The sequence below is a fragment of the Rutilus rutilus genome (assembly GCF_951802725.1).
Source record: "Rutilus rutilus genome assembly, chromosome: 12".
NCBI lineage: Eukaryota > Metazoa > Chordata > Actinopteri > Cypriniformes > Leuciscidae > Rutilus > Rutilus rutilus.
The window spans coordinates 7498351-7516616 of record NC_140217.1 but is presented as its reverse complement, the minus strand read 5'-3'; the positions used below and the strand labels follow the sequence as shown (position 1 = coordinate 7516616).

Below are 18266 nucleotides of genomic sequence, written 5' to 3'. Positions count from 1 at the left end.
AGCATTTCTCTCAAAAACATGCACCTCAAGCGGTAAGAGTGATTCACACTCACCTAAGTGCAGAGAGCTTCATCAGGGAGGGGTTTAGGCTGAAGTCACCGGCATGTTTCCTTCAGAAACACACTGTACTGAAACGACTGATCCGAGCGCGAGCGGCTGATGGAGGAATGTAGGCTACCGCCGCGAAACTATATGAATCTATCAGTCTGAAGAAAAAAACTACGTATTATCCTCTTATTGGTAACTATTTTGTAACCTATGTGAACATACTGCTTTACTTTTTTCTGCTATTGAAGTAAAGATGACCAGGCGCTCGTATGGAATATAATGGATATGACGATGCACCATTTTTCTTCTACGTTCACCGGTTACTCATATAGGCTAACTTTGTAATCTTGTTAAACATCTTCTTTTTTTTTTTTATAGTAATTTACATTTTTATTATTATTAGTTAAATCCACTTTGTATATTAAATGAAATATTTCTTTTGTTTACAAAACAGAATACAAAATTAGTCAATCTTCATGGTTTCTGACATTTTAATCCCAATGGATATTCTTAAATAACGGTAAGCATTGCATTGGTCTTCACTGAGTTGTACAAAGATGCTGTGTCATGTGAACTTGTTGCAACATGCAACTTATTTTTATCTTTTCTGGATTTTTAATGCATCCACAGTCAACTAAATATGACTCACTGTTGCAGTCTTCAAGAGAGTTGTTGATTCCAGGACGAAAGAATAACATTGAGAGGTCAAAGGCAGGCGAATGAACCTTCAGGAATGTTTTAAACGATTTGAGGCTCTGTCAGTGCATGTCTGTTTGTTTCTCTCAGCTGTAAGCATTTGGTGTGGCCCTGAATATGTCTCCCCTACTTTAGCTTTAGCTTAAATTCTTCTATTTTTTATTTTATTTTTTATTTTTTTATGACAATATTAAAGTATGGCATATTGACGTTTGGTTGGGGCATATTCAAGGGCTATCCCTGATTTTTAAACTTATGGTGAAAAAGAAAAAAAGCTGTGGTTGCCAGAAATATACTGTGACAATTTTTTTTAGATTTTACAGAATGGCATATTGTTTAAAACTTACAAATGTTTATATAGGCCTATCATCAAGTGATATGACTTGAATCTTAGTCTACTTAAACCATCAAAATCAGCGTTTTACCCTAAAATGGTGTTTACCCTAATATACTGAAAACAACCATAATAATAATGTATAGAAAGCTACATGATGAATCAGAGTTCATTGTAAGTGGCCTGTCTATGAAGCTGAAAATGTAAAACACGAAACATGTTTTAGCCTTCTGATAACAAAAATAAGAAGAAACTAAACTAAAATAGAACATAATCATGTAATGTGTCATGCAGGGACTTCTTGGTTCTTTTACTGGTTTTCACTGTATATTATATGGTGATTCATATAGTTCTGACTTACAAAATAACAACATTTGACAGTGTTTTGCAGTAAAATTACGTATAAAATATTTTACAGTCGTTTACAGTTTTTCTCTGTATGTGATAATGTAACTTACAGCTAACCAGTTAACAGGTTTTTTTTAATGTAGCATTTTGCAGTCTTTTTAAAAAGAAATTACAAACATTTTTGTACTGTTGCTGCATTATATTATGTATAATATTCACTGTATGTGGCTGATCTGTAAACAGAGGAAAAAATGTATGTGGCGTTACAAAACATTTTACACAAAACTGGATAAAAAATGCATAATTGCAGTGTTTATTTCAAAGATGATTACTAAACGATGAGGTCACGTGATAATGCTTACTGTTGTGTTTAGTGGGCCTATTTGAGCAGCATAGAGTGTATAAGTATACAGTAAGTAGTAAGGTAGAAAGAGAGAGATTTTACATTTTAAATGCATATATTCGATAAGTGAACTGGCATATCAGCATATCCACCTTAAATTAAAATAATTACAAACAAACGCCAGTTTGCAATATTAATCAGACTGTTTTTGTACAGCAAAAATATTTGGAAGTCGATGATAACGGAAGCCTCACATATTTAAGTTACAAATGGCAACACCCACTCTTAAAAATTGCAAAAATATGCTATGCTTAAAGCTAACAAAAAATATTTGCTAATATCCCCATTAGGTTATTTAAAAATAATCATATATATTTATGAAACGTTATTTCTGAATGTTCTCTAAACATTTAAAATGTCCAGTTAAAAAAAAAAACTTGGTTCTACGAACGTTGAGAGCATTCCATTATCATTTTGCAAACATTATGGAATTGTTACTTTTCAATGTCCTCCTAACATTCTGAAACAAGTAGCCTAAAATATTACTCGAACATCCAACTAAAACTATAATGTTTTTGTAATGTTTCGAGAACATTGTTAAAGACCACAACTTTGAATGAACGTTCTATTAATGTTACTGGAATAACGTTTGTTCAAAACTTTGAGAGAACTTTGCCAGAACGTTCTGAGAATGTTCCCTGTTAGCTGTATGGCCTTAAAGTTAACACACTGCAATCTTTCAAATGATCTGTTCTAAGATATTTCTCCACTCTTCCAACAGCTCTACATGAAGATGGGAGCCCCGCAGCTAAACGCTCCACTGAGTTAGCCATGCATCACAGCAATTCATCAGGCGCTGCGCCACTCAATCCATTTTCCAATCACAGTCAATGGGAAGGACAGGCGACCTCTCCATCACTTGTCAATCCTCCCGAGAATGTCACCTCGGAGAGACCGATCCTGAGCGGCCCCATAGCTGCGATGTTGTCAATGACCCTGGGGATCCTGTCTAACATTGTGGCTTTACTCATCCTGGCAAACGCATATTCCCGTCTACGTCGACGATCCAAAGCATTTCTCCTGTTCGCCGGCTCTCTGGTGGCCACAGACTTTGTGGGACATGTCATACCTGGTTCAATAGTCATGAGGATGTATCTTTCTGGAGGTGTCCCCTCTGAAGAATACAACAGGGCGGACCCATTATGCCAGTTTCTAGGGGGCAGCATGGTGTTTTTCGGACTGTGTCCGCTCTTTCTTGGTTGTGCCATGGCAGCTGAGAGGTGTTTGGGTGTGACAAAGCCGCTGCTCCATGCTTCACTGGTTACGACTGCAAGGACTAAACTCTCTCTTTCTGTCATCTGGTTAGCAGCTCTTTGCGTTGCCCTTCTGCCCTGCTTTCAGCTGGGTTCATACACCTACCAGTACCCTGGAACCTGGTGTTTCATTGAAGTGCTGGAGGATACCGAGAAGGCAGACGTAGCTTTTGTTTTGTTGTTCTCAGGACTGGGGTTGACATCCCTTGCTATTGCTTTGGTCTGTAACACCATAAGTGGACTGACTCTGGTGTTAGCGAGGATACGAAGGAAACCCTGTAACCGTCGATTAGCTAAATCCCATGATATAGAGATGGTGGTACAACTTGTGGGCATAATGTTCACATCTTGTATCTGTTGGAGCCCCCTTCTGGTAAGTGTGAGCAATGGCAATAATTCAACTGCACAAAGCACACACTTTAAGGCAGGGGTTTTCAACTCTGTCCCTCGAGATTCACTTTCCTGCAGAGTTTAGCTCCAATCTTGATCAAACTCATCTGTAACTTTCTAATAATCCTGAAAACCTTGATTAGCTTGTTCAGGTGTGTTTGATCAGGGTTGGAGCAAAACTCTACGGGAAAGTTGAGTCAGGATCTATGAGCAGAGTTGAGAACCCTTGCTTTAAGGTAGAATTATTTTAGAAATAGAATTTAGAAATGAAAAATTTGAGCAAATGCATCGAAGCTCATTTATGCATCATAGTAAAAACCAAACCAAAAAAGGCAATTACAATTTTATACAATTATATTTCACACTGTGTGACTTTTATATCTTGCAGTACATTGTAATGAGATTAGACTACTCAAATGATTTGAGGAAACTCATTTGAGAAGTAATGGTGCCTAAAAAAACTAAACAAGTTCACCTAATGTGCAATTGTTATTGTGGCTTTATTTCTTACAATGTGACTTTATTTCTGATTTTAAAGTTTATCTTGAGTTCACTCTCAGAAAAAAAGGTACAAAAGCTGTCACTGGGACAGTACCCTTCAAAAGGGTACTAATATGTACCATTTAGGTACTAATATGTACACTTTTGGTACCAATATGTACCTTTGAGGGACTAATATGCACTCTTTAGGTACAAAAGTGTACCTTTTGAAAAGGTACCGCCACAGTGACAGCTTTTGTACCTTTTTTTCTGAGAGTGTTGAGTGCATGAAGTGTCCAACATTCCCCACTTAATTTTTGCATAATTAAGTGCATCAACCGGGTATTTTAAGTGCACTTTTTTCTTTTTGAATTGTCAGTATAAAACATACTACTATATATATACCAAAAAATGGCGTAGAATCGTATAAGTACGCGAACTGGGACACACCTAATATTTTAAACTGATTATAAATTACTTGGACCTTAAAGTCTTAAACACTTTTTGTTATGCTTGTTAAAACTCTCTTCACATACTTAGCAATCAATAATAGAAGTGGTCTAAATATTAAAACATGCACAAGTCTCAGGGTAGGCAATTTTGGAGAGGCTAGCAATAGCAAGCTAGCTTTGAAAGCATGAGATCCCACCCTCCCTTCAGAGCGTCTCCAAAGCCACACCTCCTTCAAAACACATGAACGCAAGTCTGCAAATTGTCACAAGACGAGAGAAGGCGTTGAATTATTTCCTAATATTTTGTGAAATCCTAATCCTAATGGTGTTTTGTCTTTGACTCTTAACTCTAGATTGTTGGCCTAATTACAGTGAAACATTCGTATGAGGGCTCTATTGGAGATGACCTTGCCACCTATAAGACCCTGATGATAATGGGCGTGCGAATAGCTTCCTGGAACCAGATACTGGACCCATGGGTTTACATTCTTCTTCGCCGTTCCATCCTCCAAAAGATTTACCTCATCACCAAACGTCAAGCAGACTTTAAGGAAAGCACTTTTCGCTGCTGGGAGATCCATTCCTTCCCCAGCTCAGAGAAGAATCCTGTCAGTAGAGTCTGAGTCTGAGTGTACATCAGTAAAAAAAAACACGAGGCCTACTTGGTCAAATACCATTGAGGATCTCAGTGGTCCCCTTTTATTTCAGCATGTGGTGCGCATGTTAAGAATGTATTTAAGCAAATTTGCACAAAGATAAATAAAGCATGAGATGAACATTCCTTTTACTCCCTATAGAGCGCTAATAATAAGGATTTGGCTGGAAACATTCATGCCAGTATAACATGGAACAGTAATTATTTGCTGTTTTGGTCCTTCAGTTAGTAACTGAAGCATTAATTCAGCCAGTTTTGTAGCTTAAGGAATGGGACAGTGTTTTCATTTGTCACCAGTTGTTCTCCATGATGACTGTCCTGGGCATGAAACATGACATGACAGTGAAAAGGGCACTAAAAAGATATTAAAGTATTTGTTTTACTGAAAAGAAATGTTCACCTAATGTTAACCCATCATAGATTGTATATAGCATGATCATCAATAATATATTAACTGTGAGGTAAACTCATATTTCTGAGGCTGAGTTTCCCTTATGTTTATCTTGCATATATGTCTCTGTGCAAAAATGCTCATGTGAATATTTGTGGTTTATATTATAGTATAATTTATTTCTTGTGTTATCCCTCCAATTTTCTGGAGGCGTGTTGTATTTTTACATTGAAAAGCATTATACTAAAACAAAACAAATTACTGTGTGTGAATTCCATTTCTGTTGCTAATATGAAACAAGTTTTTATAAAAAAAAAAATGTTTTTACTTCATAACTAATTTGCAGCATGGAGCACACTAAACAAATCTGCAGGCTCAAACGTAATACAAATTAATACAAAGAAACAGAATATTCAAAAAGCCAGAATTATAATACCCAGTACTGTAAGTGATCACAGACTTGGCATTAAATAGTTTAAAATAGGCTTTTCAGCAAACTTATTCAACTATTGCCTGGTTTAACTTAAGCCTAGTCTCCTGGCCAGACTAAAATGCATGTTTGAGCTGTCTTCACTGAAAGCAACTTGCAGTAACATATTTTATATGTCAGTGCCATTGTTTTGTCTCAAGATGCATACCAGAATTTATTTATTTTTCTAAGGCACATTTCTAAAAGCTGATTAAATATCCACATTTTACTAAGCCCTACTCCTGACTTAGTCTAAGCTAAGCCATGTCTGTGAAACCAGGCCTATGGTTGAAATCATAGGCTAGGCAAAGTAAAAAAGAAAAGAAAACCACGAAAATGCCTCAAAAAGCACTGGCTAATAGTAATAGCTAATAGCCGTTGTTGTAATTATATCTGCCGAGGGCATATTTTACATTCATACTGTTAAAAACAAATTTTGGCGTAAAGGCAGCAAAGACGCATTAATATTATTCAAATAAAAACATCTCTGAATGCAGTTCCACAAACTTCCTCTAGGCGTGGAAAATGTTGACTGCGCATGCGCTGCGGGGGTCAGAGCGTAGCCCGGAAGTTGAGCATTTTCGCTTCCATTGAATAAACAGCGAATGGTGAGTAAAACAAATCTGTTTAGATTTGTAGAGAAACACACGGGCAAGCAATATTAAAGTCTACGTGATCTTAAAGACGCCTTCGAGTTTTTATTAACACTAGCAGCTGTGCAGGTAAATATGAATGGTTGTTTCACGTCGTGCGTTTAACCAAATGACTCGTTCGTGCGCGTGCTAGCAATGCATGCTTCTCCGATAACGAATGTTTTGTTATGACGCGATACTATAGATGTTTTATATTGAATAACGTTACATGTTTTATTATTGTCCTTAGTAGTATTACGAAGTTGTAGTTTTAATAAGAACTCCGCCAAGAACGTTAAACCTTTTTAGAACACCAAAGAGAGAAGCATTTATATTCACTGGCTTATTAACGCGCGCGTTATTATGGGTTTGTCTGCTTGTCAACATTGTGCGACTTGTGTGCAGATCATTATTTGATGGATATGGCTCAAATGGGACATTTTCCGAGGCGGAGGGAAGGACCTCTTCCACCTCATCCACCACCCTCCTGGGACGAGCACCAGGCCTATGAGGAGCTGTTATACTGGGATAATCTCATGCAGGAGGGTTACCGCCTGCACCCGCAGGACTACGACCGGTAAAACACCTAGTCTATTCTTACAGCCAAACAGGCTTGGAATGTCCATGGAAAACCTATTAGCACAAAGGAATTTTATAATTTAGATTTTTTTTTTTTTTTTTTTTTTTTTATAAATCTAAATATTAAAATCATGGATATTTTTTGTGTGTGTTTATATTACTTTTCTTTAAAGTTTTGTATAGCATTCACAAATATCTGGAAAAATCCTGGTGGAAAAAAAGATGAGAACACTCTCTAAATCCTCCGAGTGGTTTCTTGACACGCTGAGCTGATTGAATAACCATAAAGATGCAATGAAACTAAATTCAAGGTCTGTTGCAGGTATGAAGAGTTGCGTTATTGGTATGACTGCTTGTGTTATGAAGAAGACCTCAGGCAGTACAATGATTACATCGTTGAGTACAGGAAGTGGGAAGAGGAGAACGTGCACTCAGGGGAGGTATGTCACACCAATATATTAAATTTACAATGCAAATTCATTGTTTACAGAATATTTATTAGAACTCTTTATAAGACTAGTACTTTGTTTGCATAAATTAATGAGAAACATATGAATAAATGAAGTGCAACTGCTCCAGTGTCATTAATTCAACACTTGTGTTACTCAGCCGCTTCCACCAATGAGGCCACCGCCTCAGCGAACGTTTGTGAACGAGGACCGTTATATAAAGGCCAAGCACACAACGGTGTACCCGTCAGCAGAGCAGCTGGATGCAGTGCAGAGCATGGTGTCTCATATGGAGTGTGCCCTGAAGTCCGTCTCTGATTGGTTAAATGAAAAAGAGAGTAGTGCCGCTGATACTGAAAGGTATGGGTATTGGTCATAGAAGTAATCTGCCCTAGTGCATTTAGACTTTCAAAAATTGCATTTCTTATTATGTTTAAAAGATATAGTTCATCCAGAAATGAAAATTCTCTCATTCTGTGAGTCCATATAATGACATTCAATGTCTTTCGCTTTTGTGGCGATTGTGACGGTAATGCCTACAACCTCAGTAGATGAATCAATGTCTTCTCAAGCGAAACAATAGGTGTGTGTAAGAAAAATACTATTTCTTTTTTAAATTGAAGTGGTGGCCTCACATCCTATGTGCTTCCGCACAAGCTTTACGACGCACTTATGTCACCCTTCACAACGTCCCTCTTGTGAACGCTCATATGACCGTTAACCGAAAGCATTGATTTATAGTTAAAAACAGTTGTATTTTTGGTACACACACACACACCTGTTGTTTCACTTCAGAAAACAATCGCTGTGTTGTTGTTTTTAAGGCATCAAATGAATGGCAGTCATTCTAGGGCATTATATGGACTCACAGAGATGGATTATTTTCCTAGAAATCTTAATTTGTGTTTATCTGAAGAAATAACGTCATATACATTGGGGATGGTTTGAGGGTGAGTAAAAGAGAGAATTTTCACTTGGGGTTGAGTTATCTCTTTTAAGCTATTGCAAGATACTTTATATTACAGTTTTTGTTAGAAGTATAGACTCATGCTTGCAGTCCATGCTGTTTTCCCAGCAGTGATTCACCTCAAAGTAAACTGCGTGGTGTTTTGAGAGTGGGCCTGGTGGCTAAAGGACTCCTGCTGAAAGATAACTTGGAGTTAGAGTTGGTGCTGCTCTCCAGGGATATGCCCACCAGTTCTCTGCTCAGGCTGATCTCGGGAAAACTCTCGGAATTCATAAAGGTTTTTCTCACTCTTTATTATTCAGTGCTATCATTATATAAGCATTCATTATCAGTACAATGAATGTCTGCAAATAGCTCTGCTTGTGTTTCAGTAGACCCATTAAGAGGAACAAATGGCATCTTTCTGCAGAATGTATTCAAATGTAGGAACAAGTTAAAAAGAGCTAACAACACTACACTTGTATTGATATTTGAAGGCATTATAAAATTGGATAATGTTTTCAATAAACATGCAAGGGGCAATGTATACACTACCATTCAAAAGTTTGTTGTCAGTAAGAATTAACACTTTTATTCAGCAAAGATGCATTAATTTAACCAAAAGTGACAGAAAATACATTAATAATTTTTTTTTATTTTTTTATTTTCAAATAAATGCTGTTTTTAACTTTCTATTCATCAAAGAATGCTAAAAAATAACGACAAGAAAGTAATAAGAATGTTTTTCATATTATGACACTGAAGACTGGTGTAAAGGCAGGTCACAATTCTGCTTTGCCATCAAAATGAATTACATTTTAAAATATATTAAAATGGAAAAGTTACTTTAAATTGTACAAATATTTTTATTGCATCAAATAATTGCTGCCTTAGTGAGCATAAGAGTCTACCAACGACAAACTTTTGAATAGTGTATGTATAGAACTGTTCAGGTGTGTGATTCCATGCGAGGCGGGTTGTTATAAGCCAATATTAATGAAAAAGTAAGCTGACATGCACTTTGTCCTCTCACTTTCTTCGAAAGGATGTTACTGAGGAGAAATACGTCATCACTCCATCTATCCAAGAAGCTGCTATTATTGTTACTAGCACAAACGAGCCCATGCTGAAACTGAGCATCCATCTGACCTCGCCTATGGTCAGGGAGCAGGTTGAAAAAGAGGCATCTGGAGGTATGATCTCACACTTTCATTTTAGGACCCAAAAGACCTTCAGTACCATCAGAAGAGTGAAAATAAAGGTCCTGCAGGACAGTCCTGCTACACTTAATTGTTGGAGGCTGGATATGTGGTGATTCTTTCTGAGCCAAACACTGGATGCTTTCAGCATTTTAAATTTACAAGTATTGTCTTCGTTACTGTTCAGCATTTTACTGTTGAACATTGAAACTTCCGAACGTCACCTCTAAAGCGTTACGAAGGGTTTGCATTGCAGCAAAAATTAGTCTGTAGGCTCATAGTTTAAGAGGTGCTTGTTGATTGATTTTTTTTTTTTTATATATATGCTACAGTGCCTTTGTTTTTAGATAATTTTAGATAATTGCGGCTAACTTAATTTTATGTAACAACTGTTACTTGTGCTTAATAAGGTGTAATCTGTTTGTCTAGAACAGGTTTCACATGTATTTTGCTGCAGTATTTACCCGGTTCACATCTGAATTCATTTAAATTAAAGTATTGCTTTTGTTGCCTGTGGTTGCAAATTGACTTTCTCAACCAAGCCTTCTAGTTTGTCAATTTTAGGGGCGCTGGACTTTTGACCAACTGGAAACTCTCTGTCTCGGAAGGGGGGACGCAGTAGGCTTACAGAAGAAGAGGGTGAAATGTCTAATGAAGTAGAGTAATATAAAGATGGTCATTAAACCAGTGTTAAAACTGACAGGGGTGCATACTAGGCTTTGTGTTAGATTACTACCTGAACAGTTCCCCCTCTTCCTCTTGCCTGTGGGTACTGGGACACTGCGTCTTCCCCCTGGCCAGATGACAGAACCCCCCCTTGGTCAAACTGTACCTTGTCTTCTTACTCCATTCGTCACTAGAACCGTGCGCGGAAAGCTCTCCGCAGGACGCTCTGGACAGGCAGAAATGCCTGGCTTCTCTGGCGTCTCTCCGCCAGGCCAAGTGGTTCCAGGTTTGCATCCCGTCTTTATTTGTCTAAAAGTCGACTTGTAACTTAATCTGACCTTTGACCTGGGGAAAATACATATTTGCACATTGAGCTTCTCTGAGAAATACTTTTAAAGGCTGTTTGAATATTGAAACGTCCATAAATGCTTTAAACTGAGTTGCGTATAACCTGTGTCCGTTTAAATGTCAGATGTATCTTACCCAGGTTGCAATTTGTTCGTTCTTGGTCAGAAACTATAATTTGGCCAGATTGATCTGCTTAATACAAAACGTCCTCTAAAAAGTATCTAGAAGTTCTTTCAAGAGCCATAATAAAGTGTTAACAGGTTTGCTCTTTGTTGGGTTAACAGGCTAAAGTGTCCGGGGTTGAGTCGTGTGTCATCGTGATTCGGATCTTGCGGGACTTGTGTTCCCGTGTTTCAACGTGGGCCCCGCTCAAAGGCTGGGTGAGTCAATCTCAAACAACAAAAACTATATAACTTTGCAGTTAGAAGTTGATGAGTGTTTTTATAAATGTATATACTGGTCACATTTTTGAGTATGTCTCTTTATTCATATGTCTGTCTGCAGATTCTTGAGCTGCTGTGTCAGAAGTCCATTTCAACCAGCGAGAGGCTGCTGGGACCTGGAGAGGCGTTCCGGAGAGTTCTAGAGTGTCTTGCGTCAGGGATACTAATGGAGGGTAAAGACTGAAACAAAGCATTGTCTAAGCATATTTTGGTGTGTTTTGAGTCATACTGAGCATGACCCTTCTCTTCAGATGGTCCAGGCATTTCTGATCCCTGTGAGCGAGACAGCACTGATGCCGGCGCTCATCTTACACTGCAAGAGCGAGAAGACATTACCCAGAGTGCCCAGGTGACTTGCAATCCTATACTATAGCTTGACTTTATTTTACAGTGTACTAGTCTATAAACTTTACAAATGAAAATAGTCATTATTTATTTGGCCCAATGTCATTCCAAACCTATAGTGTTTTATTTTATTTTATTGTAGAACACTAAATTCTATACAGTAACTATTCATTGTGACCATGTCTGTCAAGCTCCAAAAAAGAAAAATGACAAAAAAGAAAAATGTAATTTTAGATTATTCACTGAAAATCTTCACCTCTGCTGCAGCTCCCAAATATTTTCAAATAAGCAGAACAATGGCGTCCAACCTAGTGAGATTTGTTGATGTAATTTTTAAATCAGATCAAGCTCTTGTTAACACTGGTTAATATATGAACTGTTCATGTAAACATCACTCTTTTTTTTTGATGGGAAAAAATATATAATAATTGTGACTTATCTTTTTATTCTCACAATTGCAAGTTAACATCTTATAATTTTGACTTTTTGGAAGTCGTAATTGCCTTTTTGTATTTTTTTGTATTTTATTTTTATTCCATGGCGGCTTCTAAAGTGGCCTCTTAAGATGGTTAATAAAGCTGCTACATTTACAATATTTCTAACATTTGAGAAAACACATTTGACTTTTTCACATTTAACTTGTTGCTTTCCTCCCACCCCTAGTTTGCCTTAAGGCTGTCAGCTTTTGGGCAGCTTTACAAAGTTCTTGGAATGGACCGCCTCAATTCCAAAGCCTCTAGAATGCTCAGCGAACACAACAGAGGTACCAAAGCAACTTTTTCTGGTGTCCTAAACAGACTGTTCAAAAACAGTTTTACTTGTTTTCCTCTCTTTGAGTTAAAAAGCTGTGTATATGTTCTACAGCTTCTATATGTAGAAAAACCCTATTAGGACTGCTTGAACTACTTGCATGAAAACTACAGGCGTAGTTCACATTGTCATTTTCTAAGGTGGGACAAGTTGCTGAACACTGAATAGACATTGAAACATAAAATGTTAATTAGTGAATGATGCCATTTTATTTTGAATAACGGAAAACAAAGATGGGTCAATGTTTTGGGTGCACTGGAGAGAGACCTTTGCATTTTCTAAATGGTATTATGAACTCCTATGACTGTTTTCCATATGTCCGTTATCCTATTTAATGCTTCCTTCCATTAAATTAAATTGCAGTGGGTGATTTCCCAGCAAAGAGACCAAGGGAAGTTTATGATGCTGGGGATCTTGAAATAAAATCGAAATTTCCAAGAAAAGGTATGCATCTTTTTTGCATCCTCTTCTGTTACCCTGCACTAATTTTATATTTAATGGTAGAAAATTATAGCACGTCTCATCTTTCATTGAAATAAGACCTATATACCTGTGCTTGCTCCTGGCAGAAAAGAGCGAACCAGCAAATGCCCTAATGAAGTTGAACCAGCTCCGGCCTGGGACCCTCTACAGATTGGCATCACAGACTGGGCCTGAACATGAACCTCAATTCACAATGGCTGTGGAGGTGGATGGGATAACGTATGAGGCTACAGGCCCTTCCAAACGCAGCGCCAAGCTTCATGTCGCCCAGAAAGTGAGTCTGCTGATACTCATGGGACGTGCTGTCTGACAGCCAGATTTCTGTGCACGTGCTTCGGATGTGTGCGTTTAGAAAACCATATATCAGAAGTTCAGACTGATAAGCGTTTAAAACGCATGCAGATAACAAACTTTCATGATGATGAAGAACTGCAATGTCACGTGAGCGTGACTGCGATAGGGTGATAATTAAAATCAAACAGATTTTTTATTAGTGTTTTGCAAAGTATCTGAGGCACGAGCTGTAAAGGCTCCGCCTTCTTCTGGAAAGCAGGGCAGGGAGCAGCAGCTCATTTGCATTTAAAGATACATGCACGAAAACAGCATGTTTTTCCTCCCACTCAAATGGGCATTTACAACATGGTGTGATAAATGATCTGTGGGGTATTTAGAGCTGAAACTTCACACACACATTCTGGGGTCACCCGAGACTTATATTAAAAGGGATTTATTATGCGCCTTTTTACAAGATGTAATATAAGTATGATAAATGAACTGTAAATTACAGTTGTTGTCTATGCCATGTTCACAACACACAGGTGCTGCTGGCATTAGGTGTGCCCTTGCCGTCTGAAACTAAACCTGCTGATGAAAATAAGAGCCAGTCAGTTGCCGCACCTGCAGCCACTGGTTCCGATGAAACCACTCCTTCAGGGTCTGATGACGGCACTGAGGTTAGCGTCCTAAGACCTTAAACAGCTTTGGGGTTTGATGTGTTTGTACACTCTGGGAGTTTGGTTTGGCATGATTGGTTCCACTTCATCTTGCAGGGTGGACCCATCCTCACCAAACATGGCAAGAATCCTGTCATGGAGCTCAACGAGAAGCGGCGAAGTCTGAAATATGAACTTGTCTCTGTCAAGGGACGCTTCAATGACAAGACCTTCACCATTGAGGTTAGACATGTTGAATAAAGCTAGTGATGATGGGTTGAAAAGACATATTGGGTGGTACAGTGCATGGTTACAGCAAAAGGGGTCTGTGCTTTGTTTGGAGTGTATTATACACTTTGCTGTCAGAAAGGGTTTTTTGAAAGAGAAAGAAAAGGAAGCATTAAATTGATCAAAAGTGACAGTCCTTGCAAAAGATTTCTATTTCAAATAAATGCTGTTCTTTTGAATGTTCTATTCATCAAAGAATTCTGAAAAAAGGAAAGAAAAAAGAATATGTATATCTCAATCACTATTTCCACAATAATACTAAGCAGTAAAACTGTTTTCAACATTGATATAGAATTTTCTTGAGCATCAAATCAGCATATTTGATTTGAGAAGGATCATGTGACACTAAACCCTGGAGTAATGATGCTGAAAATTCAGCTTTGTCATCACGGGAATAAATTATGTATAAAATGAATAAAAAGTGGAAAGGGGGGGAATTTTAGATGAATCCATTAATTATTATAAAATCAAAATAATGAATGTTAAATTTAGTTGTATATGCCCTGCATACCATTAATGGGGGAGAATAGAGGCTATAAGAGTCCCAAGTTTTAAATCTCAGATGGAGTTTATGCAACCTAAAATTACAACAACAACAAAACAAACAAAAAATACAAGAAAAGAATTCAGACAGTAAAATGACATTAGAATGCTAAATATATTGGGGATTTCTTTTTTTTACAGTTTTTGTTCCCTGCTGCTCAAATTAAAAAGCAGGCAACATATGTACTTTCAATTATCTGCAACAGAAAACAAATATATAAACACTAAAGAAAATATCAAAACATATATTAGCAGTAATTCATCAATGTTAGATCGACACAAATCGCTCGTCATATGTCCAATAATTCGTTGTTAAAACGGAGCTTTTTTCCCTTTTCTCTAGGAACCCAGTCAGTCAAAGACAACTTGAGCAACTCAACAGTATATGTTATGTGAATAAATTGTTTCAATAATTTCCATGTTTCAAGCGTCTTTTTTTAAAATCCTATATTCTTAAACATACACTGAAATTGTGTGTAGCAAGAACTTGTTTTCTTTAATATGACGTAAATACATAATGATGAATGACAGAAGCCTGAGATTTCCTACTAAACTCGACAGCTCTTTTTATAAATCACTTAATACAGTGACTCAGTATTGCAAGAACACCTCTTATTTTTATTTACCATATGAAGCTGGAGATGCATTGTAAGTGATTACGAGGCATATCATAATTTTTTTTTTGGTAGGCCATAACTTTAATTTAAAATACTTGTATAAAATATTATACATTTATGTTTGCATTCACTCGTGGAAAACAATGCACTGCAGCTACAAAACCTATATCCTCTCTATATCTTTATATTCCTGGCATTTAGCCCCCAGTTCAGAGTGTGAGCAACTGTGCAATCATTCTGCAATATATTCTTATTTATATATAAAAAAAAAGTTCCTTCCGATGCTCATGTTAATCCCGTTTCTCATGATGATTTCCGTGAATAAGCATGAGGACAGTCTTGCTGCTAAAATCTACTCCTTTGACATGGTTTCCGGCTGTTCTCGCTTTAAACAAAACTTGCAGTTATGCATATTTTATGTGCATGTGTTTTTCCCTCTTTTAGGTGGAGGTTGATGGGCAGAAATTCCAGGGTTCTGGATCAAATAAGAAATTAGCTAAAGCCAACGCAGCACTTGCGGCTTTAGAACAGCTCTTTCCAGAAGGTTCTCCTGCAGACCCACTCAAGAAAAAGAGATTCCCTCCTATGGTAAAGACATGTTTTCATGGAGCTTCTTTTAGCCTTTTGTCTCATATTATTTTGTCCTTTTGTTAAAAAAAAAAATATATATATATTTTTTTTTTAGGGCTATGGTATGGCTGGAGTACCTTACAATGCAGGAAATCGAGGTAGAGGAAGAGGCAGAGGTAGAGGCAGAGGATTCAACACTGGCAATTTTGCTGGTACGCTAACATCATGAAATGCTTCAGTCTCCTCTTGCTTGTTAGTTTCTTAAATAAAAAATAAAAAAACGTCTACCCGCCGAGGCATGGTCTCTACAAGATCCCTGAAGGCTTCTGGCAGCTCTGACCTAGTCGTCTTGCCATAACAATTTGACCCTTGTCAAAGTCTCTCAGTTCTCTATTCCTGGCCATTTCTCCTGCATTTAAAACGTTGATTACAAGAACTGATTGTTTGCTTACTGTCTAATCTACACAGACCCTTAATATATGTTTTGTCAGTATAGGCATATTGCCTGTTCCTCTAATGTGGATGTCTACTGAACAACTCTATCCATTTGTCTCTTCAGGCTCCACCACTACTGCTGGACTGACCCCAGCCGTGTCTGTTACCAACTCCAGCACGCCTATGATTCCCCAGGAGGACCCGTCTGCAACCGCTGCCATCAGCGCGTCCACCTACCAGGCTGTCCCTCCACCAATGACTGGCTATTATAATCAGTACTCCCAATCCTATTCACAATTCAAAAAACCCCTCAATCAGGGCCAGGGTCAGATCCAGAATCAGAATCAAAACCAGAGCAAAACAACAAATCAACAAGCTCCTCTTGTTGGACCAGACTACGGCTATGGATATCAAGGGGCTGGCATGGGTATGGGAGGAACACCTGATTTCAATTATGCAGGTGAGTTTCAGTGCTGACATGCTGTGTAATAATTTAAGACCGAACTATCTGAAACTCTTGATTTCTTCTTAATAGCATACAGTGGACCACCAGGTACAGCAACATTCGGGCCACCTGGAACAACAAATCAGAGCTATAGCTTCACCCAGAGCGCCTACCCCAACCTGGGCGGCTACAGCAGTGGAGCCAGTACCACAGACTACACATACAGATAAATGATCCGTGTGCTCTCCCAGCTTGAGGATGTACAGATGCTTTTTCAAACAACTGATAAGTCATTTCTGTAATTCTATAGCCTACTAAGTTGAAACATTGACTCTGTGAACCTTTTGAGATTTTATACTGTTTGTGTTACTTTTGCCGTTTGAACTGCACCTCGGTAACTGAATTAGCATGGTTTTGATTCACCACTAGTTTCAGGAAATAATGCATCAGGATGGTGGAAGTTCTGTCTGTGCCTGAATGGTTGGTGTGACTCAAATGGGAATTAAGAGTCACATAATTCTGTTTTTCCCCAAAGGTATATTTATAGTCATCCTCTTATTTTGCCTTTTTTCTTTTTGGACTGAATGTGGACAGTAGAATGAACAGACTTTGTTGTTTACTTCCCTGAAACCACTCAAGCTGTTCCTTGTTTGGAGTTTTAAGAGGTTTGATTTGCGTTACTCGGTTTAATCTTGGTATCGTCTTTTATGTAGAATGTAGCTATTCACTGTTAAATAGGCAAGTGCAGGAAATGTTGTTCTCTGAGGTGGATGTTGTAAGTCATATATTTGACCTGTGCAGAAATAAACCTTTTTTTCTATTTTTAATTGCTTTCTTGATTCATTTGACAAAAGTTTTGAAACATGTTCATACCTACTCTTGTATACTTTACCAAATATAAAGACCACCCTTTGGGTCGTGGTATACCTGTGCTGTGAAACCTTTAGTGATTAAGCATAAGAACAACTTTTATATTGTTCGTAACAATTCAAGATGAACTCTTACTGGACTGAAGCAATTTGATTATCCATACATCATTTTGTTTTTAAATTGTGTTAAAATGTATCAAATGTGATGCATCAGGCTTTTGCAAACTTTATTTACATCTCTCAATCATTGTATTGCATTGCATTTTATGTTTCTATCCCCATCATTTTACTTTTTAGCTGCATATCAAAAATTGCATATTTTTGCTCAGTTTGGGCCTAAAGTATGAGCTATATATTTTCCTGTACCGTACTAAAGCACTTAGCAGCCTTAAAAGCCTGATTTATACTCAATCAAAAACATATGGAAACATTTTTTTCTTTTTTTTGTCCCAAGGGTCAATGAACACTTGCTTTAAAAAAAGAAAAATCATGTTAGGCTTTACATGGTTAATTATTGAAGTGTGCCTCGGATGAAAATATAAAGTTAGTTGTTTTATGAATTTTAAATTGAAATATAAAAATGTTACTCTCTAGCCTACTGACTGAATAGTATGTGAACACCTCTTATCCCTCAACAGATTTAAGATGTTAACAGATAGGCTCTTCCAGTCATTTTTATGAGGACAGTTATTAATCCTATGCCATACAATAACATTCTAGAGAATTCTGTGCTTTCAACTTTGTGACA

General features: G+C 37.5%; 2 protein-coding genes across 5 annotated transcripts; both read left to right on the top strand.

Annotated features, from left to right (window-relative positions):
* The first annotated feature begins 114 nt into the window (after positions 1-114).
* ptger1a (prostaglandin E receptor 1a (subtype EP1)) lies at positions 115-6226 on the top strand. The gene is made up of 4 exons (XM_084424963.1): positions 115-240; positions 503-568; positions 2551-3455; positions 4758-6226. The coding sequence occupies exons 3-4, from the start codon at positions 2601-2603 to the stop codon at positions 5025-5027; spliced, it is 1125 nt and encodes a 374-aa protein (XP_084281089.1). The 5' UTR covers positions 115-240; positions 503-568; positions 2551-2600; the 3' UTR covers positions 5028-6226.
* A 247-nt stretch (positions 6227-6473) lies between these two features.
* ilf3a (interleukin enhancer binding factor 3a) lies at positions 6474-17476 on the top strand. 4 transcript variants are annotated; one of them, XM_084425305.1, is made up of 19 exons: positions 6474-6527; positions 6957-7128; positions 7453-7570; positions 7740-7939; positions 8655-8823; positions 9571-9718; positions 10585-10676; positions 11023-11118; positions 11243-11354; positions 11433-11530; positions 12190-12289; positions 12700-12780; positions 12906-13093; positions 13638-13772; positions 13869-13994; positions 15644-15787; positions 15885-15981; positions 16329-16664; positions 16740-17476. In XM_084425305.1, the coding sequence occupies exons 2-19, from the start codon at positions 6968-6970 to the stop codon at positions 16877-16879; spliced, it is 2541 nt and encodes an 846-aa protein (XP_084281431.1). In that variant the 5' UTR covers positions 6474-6527; positions 6957-6967; the 3' UTR covers positions 16880-17476. The 4 variants fall into 4 exon arrangements, with proteins under 4 accessions (XP_084281431.1, XP_084281433.1, XP_084281430.1 ...); XM_084425307.1 differs by having other exon boundaries at positions 6474-6641; positions 8658-8823; XM_084425304.1 differs by having other exon boundaries at positions 6479-6527; positions 8658-8823.
* The last annotated feature ends 790 nt before the right edge of the window (positions 17477-18266 follow it).